The following is a 14,143-nucleotide window of genomic DNA, read 5'->3' on the forward strand; positions in this document are numbered from 1 at the left end:
CCGTGTGCGGGGAGGGACGGAAGGCTGGGCGCCTGCGGTCTCGGGTGCCTCCGCTGTCCCGCTCTCCTGACCTACTGACGTGGAGACAGAGGGCTGTGAGGACGAGGGGACGCTGACAGAGAAGGGCGGCAGACAGGCCTCGACATCCACGCGTGGCAGAAGGGAAGAGAAAGGGGGAAATGAAATCTGTCGCGAGAGGCATGATCAAAATATTACACACTGTGTTTACCAATACATAGACCAAAGGGGGCTTGAACCACCAGGCCCCACCCAAGCCACAGGAAACCCGGCCTTCCCCGGGCACTGGCCGGACGGTCCACGCCACACCAGTGCCGTGGTCCTCGCCGGCTCCCCCAGAGTCCTGCCTCCGTGCCCGACACCCGAGGCCCGAGGGTGCCCCCTCCCCAGCAGGTCTCCCCCCAGAGTCTTCAGGGTCACACGGGGCTCGGCCCGCCTCTGAGGACGGCCGGGGCTGCCACATTGTTAAATAGGATTTTCTACAAATATACAACATATAAAAACTGTTAAATATATAACTTTAGGCTTTGCAAAATACATTTAATGATCTCTTTCAAACAAGTGTTACTTTAGTTTTCTTTAATTTGCTTTCTGGAGCTAAATGGTGTATCGGATGAGACAGCAGTCACGGGAGACCCAACATGCTCTTGGCAAATACTGGATTATCCAACTATCAAAAATGGAGCTGTAGAAGAGGCATGTTTAACTGGTTAAAACAGAAAGTGATTTTAGTACGATAAAGTCGATCTAAGTACAGAGGAATAAAGCGGTCTGTGTTCCCGGGGGGCTCGCAGTGTCTGCACAGGGACCATCGGTGGCCGGGCCCCGGCGGGTTCCCGCAGCTGTGCAGCGGTGGCGTCCTTGTGGCCGGCGCCCATCCTTCTAGGGTGCACCGGAGTGTCCATGGCAGGGAGGCCTCCGCCGCAGGCGCTCTCTCCACTGCGCCGGGGCCACCAGCGTGTCTCTGCCACCGTGCTTGCCCTCCCGCCCCCACGGTCGAACCCGGGACTCTGACAGTAAGGGTGCGTCCACGTTAAAATAGATTTTGCTCTTTGGTCTATTGAGTATACTGAAAGTATAAGAAAATAAAAGCAATTCAGACAGTCTGGGGCACAAGAAGAGGTGGCTTCTGCACCTGACAGTCTCCCGGACCGCACGTCGTGGCTAAGGCTGGCTGGGCCGCAGCCTCCTCTGGCCGCCGGCACCTCCTGGTCCCGCTCCGCGTTCCCCTCCTCTGGCCCCGTGGACAGCAGGGCCAGCGCCACGGCCAGGCTCCCACGGGCCGAGTATTGCTGGGGCCCGGCGCCACTCCCGCCTGTGGGTCCGAGTCCGGCCTCCTCGGCTCAGCCGGACAGACTCGAGATCAGAACGCCGGGGACTGAAGCTGTCCTGGACTGGCCACAGGGAAACGGAGAGGGGGCGGAGGGTGGGGAACGGGCGAAGTCTGCGGCAGATAGAGGACCGTGGCCAGGGTGTGCACTCTCCAGGGAGCCGAGGCCACGTGGGGGCTGCGTTTGTCAGGAGACCTGAGGAGCAAAGAGAAGAGAGCAGTCAGCCTCCTGCAGACACTGCTCAGGGCTACCGAGGGAGCTTCTCGCGGGACAGTCCACTGCACGCAGGCTCACCCTCTGCCCTCCCGAGTCAGGCCAGCAGACAGGAGCGCTGCAGGAGAGACAGACACTCACCACCCATGGTGCGCCCAGATGCCCTCTGTGCAGCAGCGAGGTGCCGTCTGCCTCAGGCAGGGCCATGTCCCCATGTGTCCTCACCCTGTGCTGGCTCCTTCCCCCTATTTCCCTAACAGTGCCTCGCACACTGCTACGTACATGGCTGGTACTTCGTAACGTCACAAGGCAGAGTGATGGAAGCCTGCCCAGGTGCCAGCACCAAGTTGGGCCTGGGTCTTCACTCCAGGTCCCAGCTCTGCCACCACCCTGCTAGGAGATGCTGGGCCTAGGACACCCTGATTCCAGACCCCCTGCTGTGCATATCACTAAGGATGAGCTGCAAGGTCCTGCCCCCCACAGCATCCTCTCTTTAGGCCACGTGTCACAGCAGGGGCTTCAGCAAGACCAACAGTTGATGAACCAGAAGCCACGGGCGTGACTGAATTTGCAGAGTCTATAAAACATGCTTATTCTGCACTAAAAAACAGTGCCAAGGGACCACGCTTCCTGTTTCCTGTCCTTATCTGGGGATGTCAGAGGCACCTAACCTCCTGAATAGAGGTGCTTGAGGCACCGACAGACCAGAGCCCCTGACAAGGGGCTGGTCCCAACAAGAGACCCCCACAGCCCTTCTTAAGAACTGGCTGAACCCCAAGGGGCCAACACAAGCTCTTCCCAGATCAAACACCACGGTCCTGGCTCGTGGAGAGGTTGACACCAGGGGGAGATGGAGGGAGTCAGCGCTCTGTCTGGGAGGCTCGACCACCAGACCTCACAGTTGACACTCGGGTGTGGGATGCTGGCTCCCACCCTCCCCACGCCGAGCCTGCTGTCTCTGCAGCTGCGGAGTATTTTAGAGGGTGATTTTTTAGGGATAAGACTAGACAAGAGGGTGGGGGGTGGAGTGTCTGAAAGCTTAAGAAACCCAACAACTGAAAACATAAATTCATTATTTGGCAGCATCTGCTTGCAAGAAAAACATGTTGGTTTAATTATTAAGGATTCGCTCTGATCCCTAAAACTGTTCTGGGGGCCACTCCTGGATCTCTGTTCTTTAGCATCTCTGCCTCTGCACTTTCTAGGGAAAGACTAAGGAGGCAGGTCTTACTTAAACCCAGGTGCCCCCGCCCCACTTCATTCACACTGCAGATCGCTCCCACCCCAGCTTGCTGGCATCCACCCTCCCCACTGTCACTCTCCAGCTCAAGAACTGCCCGTGGCTCCCTACTCCCCTTATCCAATTCAAACCCCTCCCAACTTCCGGGGCCTCTGAGGCTACGCCCTTTATGGCGAGGGGCTTTGCCCTGGGCAGGCCACACCTATTGCTCTGCGTGCCACTCCTTTGCCTCCATCCAAAGCCTCTGCCTCTGGTTATCTGGCAAGAGCTCCTTAACCTGCTCACTTGCTGTCCTTATAAAGGCACAAGTATCACTCCTGTGACAGCCCACTGAACCATTAACCCAGTGCTCCACGAATGGATCAGTCCACGCACGAGGGCACAGTCCTCGTGATGCAGTCACCTCCCAAAGGCCCCACCTTTCCACACTGCCACGGTCCCATTTCCCACCCTCTTGACACTGTCACGATGGGGCTCACGCTTCAATGAGTTTGGGGGGATGCTGGATCCACTGCGGCAGCAGAAGCTCAGGGAGGGGACCGGTTTCTCCCTCAGAGCCCCCAGAAGAACCAGCCCTGCCACACCTTGATTTCACATCCTGGGCTCCAGAACGTCTGTGGGTTTAAACCCAGTGTGTGGTGACTTGTTACAGAAGCCCCAGGACACTCATATGGCCCACAAAACATTTGCCACATTACCAATTTTACTTTGTCCTACTTACAAAATCATGTAAATTCTTACTCACAGAAAAATTGGAAAAGAAAATCCACCCACATTTCTATATCCAAAGATAAATATTTTGAACATTTTAGTGTGTGTCCTTCCCATGTTTTAACAGTGCAGAAATATAAAAGACAGGCTGGAGTTTTACACAGACTTTTGCATTCTGTTTGGAAGACCACATTTGCACTACTTCTGGGGTCATCAGAAACTGGACCACACACATGTGCACGTGGGATGGCTGTGGATGGACCTGACGCCGTGTGTTTCCCACTCCTGGCCGTGGGCCGCTTGCGTCTCCTGCTTAGGATCACCAGGGGACCGCCACATGGGCCCCAGCCCCGGCCACTTCCACCAGCAGGCCCACGTCATCACCAGCACGGACCATCGTGATTTAAAATCTTCCTTAATCTAAGAGAGGAAAAGCAGTGTTTTGTTGTGGTTCCATCTTCAGTTTTGTTGATGACTGTACATTCGGTACGTTCGGTGTGATTAACATGTTTACCATTTGTAAATTGTTCTGTTCTGCGTCGGAGTCTCCAGCTGAGCTGTTTTCCTTACCAGTTTGAGGAGCTGTGTCTGTCTGATGACACGTGTGTGAGAGTCGCCCTCACCATGCACTCGGTGGGCCCACTCTCCAGCGTGCTCTGTCTTCTGCTTTTATCGATATTATATCAGATACAGGGAAGTTTTACTTTTATGTAGTGAGCACTGCTCATTTCTCATGTGGATTTCCTCCATTGCTAAACAATGAACATTCATCACACATATTCTAGCAATTTCTTATAGTAACAGTTTTTGAACAGCTCTAGATTTATCTGAAACGTCTTGGGGCCAGCACAGGGCTCACGAATCCCATCTTTCTGTCCAGGACCCTGGGGACCCACGGATGAGTGAGGAACTCCAGGGCCCTGGGTGAGGGGCTCCCCTGCCCGGCCCCCGGGCCCCACCACAGCCCCGCAGTGCAGGAGCCCTGCTCTTCAGTCCCTGGGGTCCCACCTCCTTGCAGTCTGACTCATCACCTGGTTGGTCCTCCCAAGGCTCCTTCGTCAGTTCCCACATCGCTGGCGCCTCCGCAGCCAGACACCAAAAAGCAATGGAGTTTTACTCATAAAGTGGCCTCTCCCTCCTTCCCCGGAGCAGAGCCACGGAGGACTCAGTGGGAGCCGCAGCGCCGGGCACCAGGTGCACCTCCCCGGCGTGGTCGGCCCTCCACACCCCCTTGGATCTCAGTGCGCTCACCTCTGAATGGAAGCCTCCACCACCTCTCTTTGCTCCTGGGCCATGACACCACTGGCACGGATGCTGCTGGTCTGCCCCCTCGGCCTGCAGAGGGGCCAGGGACAGTCGCTCACACCCAGTGCCTGCGGGGCTGGAGCCCACCATGTGGGTTTGGGCAGTGGCATGCCAGCACTGCTCTGGGGACAATGTGGCCACTTCCCCATCAGATCCTCATCCACCCAACAGGGCTTGTGATATTGGAACACACTACACTGACGGAAAGCGAGGCTGGGGGTGGGTGAAGAGGCCTGTCCTGGGCAAGGGACAGGGGTGTCCGTCCTCTGCCCTCCAGGCTTTCTGGAAGCTGCCACCCAGGCCTTCCTACAGTCCCCTAGCCAGCCCATCCTGGTCTCCCTGCTTGTGGGGATGGGGAGGGTCCTGGCACCGTCTCTGTGCTGTACCCCCAGGGCCTGGAAACAGAGCTGGCCCCGAGCTCCTGTCAGTTGAGGCCATGAGTGTTTACCTATCCAAACCCAAGGCCCTGGAGTGCATCCTTCCTGTCTGTGACTGTTACTCCTAAACCAGTCCCCAGAGGTGGTCAGAACCAGCCCCCCAGAGTAAACTCACCTGTCACACTGGCTGGCGGCACACAGCACGCTGACACTAACAGGGAGGCCCAGACCTGCCTGCTCACCTGTGGGCAGGTGCAGCCTCCCCGTGGTGACCAACGAGAGCACTTGGTGCCCACGTGCAGAGCCTGGGCCTGGCTTACATAAGAGGGTAGTTCAGGCAGCTCCAAGAGTTGCCCGTTCCCGTGGAGTCATTTCCTGTTCTCCATGGTGGGCGACAAGGTTTGCCTGGCACTTGAACACTGTAAAGCATCACGTAAAAAGCAAAAACAAAACTTTCCAGCCCCTGATCCTGCAAGGGAGTGATATTTTCTCTTCCTCATTAAAAGTTTCCATTGGACACTAAGGTCAGGATGAGCGTGCTGTACGAGCATTAAAGAACACGCTGTCCTGAATCGAAAGCCTCCTACAAAAGGTTCCAATAAACAGCAAGAGAGATGAAAACTGAGACAGCGCGATGACCACGGTCCCCCTCAGCGGAGGCCGGGATGACAGGCTGTTGCTGTGGAAAACTGAAGCAGAATCAGGGAGGAAGCTTCCGGAATCGCTCCGCAGCACCCCGCTCACGGCCACGGTCTGTGTGATTTCTTTCTGGGAGCGTTTCCTGAAGGCACGCAGCCCGTCCACATCAAGGATCCCAGCCCCACTCTCTCCCCAAACCCAGGCCCAAAGAGGCAGCTGGACTGGCCGTGGTTTGTTGCTGTATTTCAAGTCGCCAAATAAAATATTAGAAACGTGGATGAAGGTGAGCTCGCTCTAGCAATCCCAGTAAATGTCCTCAATTGCAGCAAGTCAGCGTTCTCAGGGAACTGTCCCCTGTCCCGGGACCCTTGGTTCTGGGGCAGTAAAGGTGCCCCAGGGCAGGGCTGGGCATGGGCAGTGATACCAGAGACGGGGCCTCCAGTCCTGTTGTGCATGCTGTCCTCTCCATGCCCGTCTGTCCTTCCAGCCAGTGTCCCACTGCTTCCCAGGCTCTGCCACATCAAATCCACTCTGCAGGGCACCAGCTGAGTCCTACTGGAAGTGAGGTGCCCCTGGGGCTCCAGCACCCGTCTGGCTGGTAAGTCCTCTCTCCACACTGGGGATGGCCGTGGACGGGGCAGGTGGGGAGCACAGCGAGCCCCAGGCCCCACAGGCACCAGCCAGGTCCACCCCTCTGCCCAGGGAGCAGGGTCCTCCCAGTCTGCTCCGATGGCGAGAGATGAAGCCCCTCCTGCTTCTGCCCTGGACAGGGCTGGACTGCGTGGCCATCCAGGTGCCACCCCAGGAGGGGACTGAAACTAGACCCCTCCTCACTTTCCCCAGGAAAGGACACGTCTTCTGGGTCCAAATGCTGTTCCAGCTATCACCATCTGAACTATGCCTGCCCGTGCCTCAGTTTCCTCATGTGTAAAAACCTCACAACTTAGTGTTTATGGTTTGAAGAGATCTGACATAGAGCCAGCACCATGTAAGTGTCTCTTACGTTGGAATTGAGAATACCTGGTGCATAGGGGTCTCTGCCCCGCCTGGTGCTAAGAGTCTCTCGGTGCTGACAGCTCCTCCAGTCACTAGAGCAGGTGGCGAGGAGCCAGGCCTTCTCTTTACCCATCTGTGATGTGGTGAGGGCAGGTTCGAGGACGGCGGCCAGGCCGGAGTGAGGTGGTTCATCCACGGCCATCAACATCTGTCTGCCTCGAGGAGTCGCCCTTGCTGCTGAGGTGCCAGGTGGGGTGTCCTGTTCCCTGCCATGGGTCAGGCCCTGTGTTAGCTCCTGGGGAACCTGCTGGGCCCCACAGGACGCCCTGGGGCCATCGTGATGAAGCAAGGCCTATCCGCAAGCCCCACAAGCTCTCTGTCTTCACCCAGGGTAGAAAGGCAACGCTGAGAAAGGCCAGACTGAGTCCCGGCCAGGACCACTGGACACCCCAACCTGGAGAAGCTGGTGCTAACAGAGCCCAGGCTGCCGCTGGCCAGGTTGATCCCCAGGATGCCAGGCCCTTTCCTTGAGAGGACCGTGACTGTGTTCCGTGAGGGACATGGGGACCCCAGCACATCCTATGTTGGCTACCGGAGGCCCCCTCCTGCACCGTGCAGCAGCCAGCAGCTCACACACCATTGTCCGCATGACGGAGTGCCGGTGGGTTTGTACAGGGAGCAGCTCCCACTACAGGCACGAGCTCGGCTCGCACAGCCCCCTCCTGTCTTGGTGAATGAGCAGCATCCTCGTGGCACTTCTCTGGATCCATCTCCCCATGGTGCTGGCAGGAGGAGGCGGCGCTGAGCCCCGGCGTGTGCCACGGGAGTGAAAGAGCCCGTGTTACGCAGTTGCCTGGCCAGTGCCAGAGTCTCACAGGCTCCCTCTAAGTGCTCATGTGGACCACAATGGGCAGAATGACATCTGACAACAAGCACCCTTGTTGACCAAATTAATGGTCATTTGCTAGGACTAAAATGGACTTAATTCTAGGACCTTGGGTCATTTCAGCAAATGACAAAATACAGGGTCAAGCCATTGAAAGCTGTGTAATGCAGTATCAGGACAAGAAGGTGGACAGGTTAGTGGCACATCCCAGAATTGTTTCCCTGTGTCACAAGCCTACTCCGTAAAAGAGCCGAGACTGGAGTTGCTGACTTGGGCTCAGGGCCGTGAGACACTCTCACTGGCTGATTATCCCAGGGATGAGACAGAAGCCCACTTCCCACCTTACGGTGCTGTGGGAGAATAAGTAGACGTATGCAAAGAATTTTGTAAACACTGTGGCGCTGCACAGGTCAGATTGGTGTCATCAGTACAGCACGTGTTTCAGACGCCTTGCTTTGACGAGGAGGGTTGTTTGCAGAGTGACTCTGTCTAGTGACTAGTGCACGTTTTCCCAAGGCCAGAGGTGGAGGGAAGTCGTGGGACAGGGGATCCCTGGGCAGCAGCCGTGAGTAGGCCCAGCTCTGCATGCGGACTGTGATTGGCACAGCCCGGGACAGGCACCAAGCTCAGGTGTCTCCAGCCCCCCTGCTCGCAGCACCTGGCCTCATCTCACGACTCCCTGCAAAGACCTCCTCTTCAGCAGGTACAGCTGCCTCGAGGTCGGCCTCTCGCTAGGTCCAGCAGAGGTCAGGGTCAGTAGCCCCCACCCTGGAACCTGAGAGCCGGCAGCCCTTATGGCATGCTGCCCAACCCACAGGGCACAGGGCCCCCTGTCTCCTTGGCCCCACCCGAGAAGCATTACGGAGTAGGGGCCGTCCTGGGGCCACCCCCTCAGTGGCTGTCCTCAGAGCCAACCCCTTCCTGGTAGCTAAGGGCACTCAACACACCGCATTGCACAAGCAGGGCTCAAGGGTGATTCTGCCTTGGCCAAAGAATAGCACGTGGCGTATGCAACTCCCACCCTCCCGAAGGCAAAAGCCAGCCTTATAAATAAAACTGTGCAGAGTAATTAGCAAGTAAAATCTCCCCAAACCAGTTGAAACGGGGTGTGGTCATTCAAGCCAGAAGGAGCATTCAGGGACACGAAGCGTCGCCGAGCAGTTCTGAGAAGCTTTGAGGAAGGACGTGGTGTGGGCTGATGAATCCACTGAGGGAATTATTCGTTCATTTGTCAAATATTTATCGATCTACCAAAAACAAAGGGCTTTACTAAGGAGGCAGCAAAGACGGACCTGGGCAAGACTCTCTTGCCCTCAGGGGAGAGGTGCTTTCCCCGCATGCCACGGGGCTAGCAGATCGTAGGTTAAAGACACCGTCTCCTAGGGTGCCACGTGGTAGAGTGAGTTCCCTTGGAATCTGCTCATGCTGGGATAGGGGCTTACCCAACAGCTCATGCTGGGATCGGTGCTTACCCAACAGCTCATCGCCCTGCCCTGTGAGTTCTGAGAGACAGACTGTGCCTTACCCTACATAGTCCCTTGTTGTGGGTTGAACTGTGTTCTGCAAAAAGAGATGGTAACCTCCATGCCTGTGAATGGGACCCATTTGTAAATAATGTAGGTTCTTGCAGATGAGATGACGTTAAAATAAGGTCACACAGGCTTAGGGTAGACACTAATCCAGTAACCATCATCCTTATTAGGAGAGGGAAATGTGGACACAGTGACACAGAGAAGACACACAGGACAGAAGGCCAAGGAAGGATGGAGGCAGGGACTGGAGTGATGCAGCCATAAGCCAAGGGATGCCTGGAGCTTCCAGAAGCTGAAAGAGGCAGGAAGGATCCTTCCCTGGAGCCTTTAGAGGAAGCACGGCCCCGATGACACCCTGATCTCAGACTTCTGGCCCCCAGACCTGAGGGAATAAATTTTGTCGTTTGAGGCCACTGTGTGGTTTTTTGTTACAAAGCCCCAGGAGACTCATATAGCCCCCAACTGTGCCTGACACGGAGTGAGCACTGGTGAAGTTGAGCAGGACTCACGTGCTACTGGAGCCCTGCTGGTCGGGGAGCTTCAGGCATCACCGCTGGGCTGGATTTGGAGGTCCCAGATCAGCCTCCCATCTGAGGTCTCCACGGTCCCTTCCCCTGACTCCAGGCCCAAGGGCTGTGGAGGCTGATGGTGTCACCAGGCATCACCAAGCCCCCCATGCCACTCCACGATGATTGCACCATCAGAGCCAAGCGGGTGGGAATGCACCGAGGAAGCAGAGAGTCTTCCTCGTCCTCACACCTGGTCGGTCCCTCGATCTTCAGAGCACCTGAGCTCCAAGCTGGAGACTCTGCGCAGCACATTGTGGAAGAAGTTCCTGAACATTCCAATCTCCCTCCCAGCACTCAAACCTGAATTCTCTCCTCCCAGGAAGCCCTCCTGTCTCCTGCCTTGCCTGCCCCACCTGCCCCACCTGCTCCACCTGCCTCAACCACTACTCACTTGTGCGCCCTTTGGGCCAGGCCTTCTCTGTTCCCTCTGTGCCCCTCCGTGGTGTCCCTGTCTTAACATTGGCTCCGACTAAACTGTCCTTGTCTCCACTGCCTATGTCTTCCACTATGAAGCACGTTTCTCAGCACAAGGACTAAGCTCATGGTGGTTTAACTTTTTCCTGAGCACAACAAGGGGTCTGGCACACAGTGTGGCTGGTGAATGAATGAGTGAAGGAGGTGCATGGGGCCCTGGGACGGACGAAGTGGGGGCGGAGAGACCCAGGAGTATGATGGACCTGCAGGAGAACCTCCAGTGTCCGTAACCGCACCCCCGCCCGCCCTGCGATGGTGGGCAAGGGGCTGGGTTGCGAGCCAAGACCACGAGGTGTGGTCTCATGGGCGCAAGATGAGTGGCCTTGGACCCCACCTGGGACCCTCTCCAGTTGTCCAGACTTGGGTACTTCCCTTGACCCTCTCTTGGGGATGGTAATAGCATCTGCCTCACACGGGTCCTAGGGGGACCCCAGGAGCCACTCAGGGCAGGTGGAGGCCTCAGAACGGCACCTGGCATGCAGTAAGTGCCCAGTAAACACTGGCTATTGTTAGCAAATGACTCAGTGTCTTTGAGCCTCAGTTTCCTCGTCTGTAACATGAGGATCAGAAAAGTGTTTACCCTCAACCATGGGGTTCTTAAAGAAAAACTTTAATTTCAAGAGTTTTAGCGTAACAGAGAGAACGGAGGCGTATTTTGTACTGTACCAACCCGGCCGGCAGTGTTGTAAGTCAAAATAAGGCGCAGCCACACGTTCGTGGTCAGCTTTTCACGAACTTTCATCTGGAAGACTACTGCATTTGTTTGCTGGGGCTGCGATCACAGAATAAAGCACACACGGCCGGCCTAAACAGCAGAAGTTTACTTCTTTCTCTCTGTTCTGGGGGCTGGAAGTCCACGATCAAGGAGCTGGCAGGGCCGGTTCCTGAGGCCTCTCTCATCGACTTGTAGGCAGCGTCTTCTCCCTGTGTCCTCACGATGTCATCCCTCTGCTTGTGTCTGTGTCCTGATCTCTTCTTGTAAGGAGCCCATCGATAGGATCAGGGCCCAGCCCTGTGACCTCACTTAACCTTAACTATCTCCTAAAAGGTCCTATCTTCAAGTACAGTTACACTGGGGGTCCGGGGTTCACGTAAGGATTTTGGGGGAGCCCAGTGCATCCCATAAGAACTGGAGAACATCCGTGGGGAGATTACAACTTGCACAGACACGGAGCCCACTGAGGGGACACCTCCCAGGCTCTCAGACTGGGACCCAGGAGGCGCAGGATCAGGGCTCAGTGGCTCACCAGTGGGGCGAATCCCTGAATCCCGACCTCCCCTGTGAGGTGGGAGGATGACAGCCAGGGTGGCAGGGGCACCAAGAGGGTCCCACGGAGCAAGGCTGTGAGCAGCCTCGCCGATGCTGGTTCTCCTGTCCCTTTGTGTGGCTTCCTGAACACAGCCATGGCCTCCGCTTGGTTCTGAGCCTGGGCTTCAAATGTCATTTCATTTAGTTTGACAAATACTAAGGAAAAAAACAGTCACATCTCCAAAGCTTCTCCTGCTCACGTCTGGGTTATCCCCACGAGGCAGGCTCCCCTCTGAGCCCCTCCTGGGCCCCCCACCAAGCATCCTGCTCATGGAAGCACCTGCTGGCTAGCCCTGTGGTGACTGCTTCCAGACCTTTGTCCCCGAGGATGGTGACAGTGGCACTGTGTGTGAGTACCCTGGGCTGCTCCCACAAACCCATGCGCTCAGCTGCTGACACACACACTCATTCCCCGTCTGGTTCTGCAGGCCAGAGTGGCTCTCCCTGAAATCAGGTGTCGGCAGGGCTGGGTCCTTCCGGGGACTCCAGGGGAGGATCAGTCTCCTGCCTTCCCTGGCTTCTAGAGGCAGCCACGTTGCTTGGCTTGTGGCCCCTCCCTCCACCCTCAAAGCCAGCAGGTGCCACCTCCTAGCTCTCCCTCTGCTCCTTCTGGCTCCGTCATCATACAGCCTTTGCGGATGCTAAATCTCTCTCTGCTCCCTTCTGAGAAGGACCCTTTGTGGCTGCATTTAGGGCCCTCTCAGATCTCCAACTTGAAGCCCCATCTACAAAGTCCCCTTTGGCAACAGAAGGTAAAATGCCCAGGTCCCTGGGATTAGGACCTGGACGTCTTTGGGGCGTTATTCAGCCTGCCACACACATGCTAGTTTCTTTCTAAAAAACAACTTCCCTGGGTGCATTCCACTGGGCCCTGCCAGTCACCCCAAAACAATCAATCACCAGGGGTCCCTGCTGCTGGGGCTGACAGTGCTATGCCTTCTCCGTCTGCCCGTCCATTCAATACACTGGGCATGATGCTGCGAGCAGGTGCCATGACTGGGAAGCACAGGGAAGCTGGTGAGGCATGCACCTGCACTCACTGGCTGTGCAGGAGGTACCAAAGGAGTCAGACCCACCCAAGGAGACCCTGAAGTCCAAACCCCATAACTAGAGTGGCCACAGATGGCCACCCTAGGATACTGGGGAAGGGCCTGAGAATTCTGGCCCCTCGTGCAACTGAACACGCCAGGCCTCACCTTCTCTCTTCCCTGGTCCTCCTGCAGCCTAGGGACCTGGGGTGGGGGGTCCTGGGGACAGGCCCAGCAGCCAAAGTGCTGGGTCCTCCAAGCCTGCTCATTCACCGGGCATTGGAGCAACCCAGGCCTGCATCCAGGAGCACCTGGGTATGAAGGGTGAGGAGAGGGACCATGGGGCCCACACTGGTGACAAAAGACCCGTCGGTAGTAACAACACTGGTGTGTCCCCTTCCTGACGTCCTGTGGAGGTCCTGACCTAGCGGTCACCTTGGAGGTCAACTTTGAGAGGGTCCAGTTCCTGGTCTGCTTCAGGATGATGACTTCCAAGAGTTTGGGGGCCCAAGTGGGGCGCCCACATGTGTCCTCGGAAGGGCAGGGGGCTGGGCTGGGGCTTTGTCTGAGCGGGAACACATGGTACAGCTGTGCAGAACAAGTGACTGTTGTGTCTGCCTGGTGCCTGTTTCAGCCCTCAGGTGGGGACATGGGGCTGGGGAGGGCTTGTCCACTCCAGGATGGCGCAGGCCGGCCAGGCCGGGGAAGCACAGCTGTGTCAGTGTCCTGGGGCTGCTGAGGCCAAGCACCACAGCACAGAGATGTATCCTCTCACAGGTGGAGGCTGGAAGTCCAAGGTTACGGTGTCGGCAGGGCTGGCTCCTTCTGAGAACTCCATGGGAGAGTCAGCTCCAGACCTCTCCTTGCCTTACAGTCAACCATCTCTCCCGTGTCTCCACATCTGCTCCCTCTTTGCGTTTCTCTGTGTTCACATTTCCCCTTTAGATAAGGACACCGGTCACACTAGATTAGGGCTGCCCTACTCCAGAGCAACCTCGTCCTGCACTGCTGGGCTGTTTGAGACACCTCTGAGCCTCCCTCCCCTGGGAAGGTTAGAGAACATGCCACCAGGCTCTGGGCTGGAAGCACCTGGAGTCACGCGGCCCTGAGGACAGGCCCCTCCTACTCTGTCACCATGGCTGCCACCATGGCAGAGGGGCCGCTCTGGAGGGAGGCTGGTCCCCTGACTCTGGACCCCTGCTGCAAGCTCACACCCAGCTTCTGAGACCCCAGCAGGGCACATCGGGTGACAACCGCAGATTTAGAGGAAGGGGCCCTTGTTTCCAGGCAAGCTGGCTCATCCTAGCAGAGCCCCCTCTGTCCCCAGGTGGGTGCACGTGAGGGGCCACTGAGGACTGCTGGCCACCCCACCCATGGCTCCCTGCAGTCTGAGCCTGAGAAGCCAGCGTCCCCACCCTGCCCCGTCTTCTCTGTGAGATGATGCTGTCTGGCTCACTGGTGAGACTCGACTAGCACGAGGCCTGTCCTCCACTGCCCTCCGGATTCCGGCTGATA

General features: G+C 56.9%; 1 protein-coding gene across 2 annotated transcripts in view; it reads right to left on the reverse strand.

Annotated features, from left to right (window-relative positions):
• Nucleotides 1-537: 537 nt before the first annotated feature.
• Nucleotides 538-14,143, reverse strand: part of TAFA5 (TAFA chemokine like family member 5) — a 155,091-nt gene continuing 141,485 nt past the window's right edge. For both annotated transcript variants that reach the window (XM_063075972.1, XM_063075973.1), the window contains exon 4: nt 538-1,544. In XM_063075972.1, coding sequence (XP_062932042.1) covers nt 1,536-1,544 — 9 coding nt within the window. In that variant the 3' untranslated portion in view covers nt 538-1,535. The remainder of the gene's footprint in view (nt 1,545-14,143) is intronic.

Source organism: Cynocephalus volans, chromosome 12, assembly GCF_027409185.1.
Source record: "Cynocephalus volans isolate mCynVol1 chromosome 12, mCynVol1.pri, whole genome shotgun sequence".
Lineage (NCBI taxonomy): Eukaryota > Metazoa > Chordata > Mammalia > Dermoptera > Cynocephalidae > Cynocephalus > Cynocephalus volans.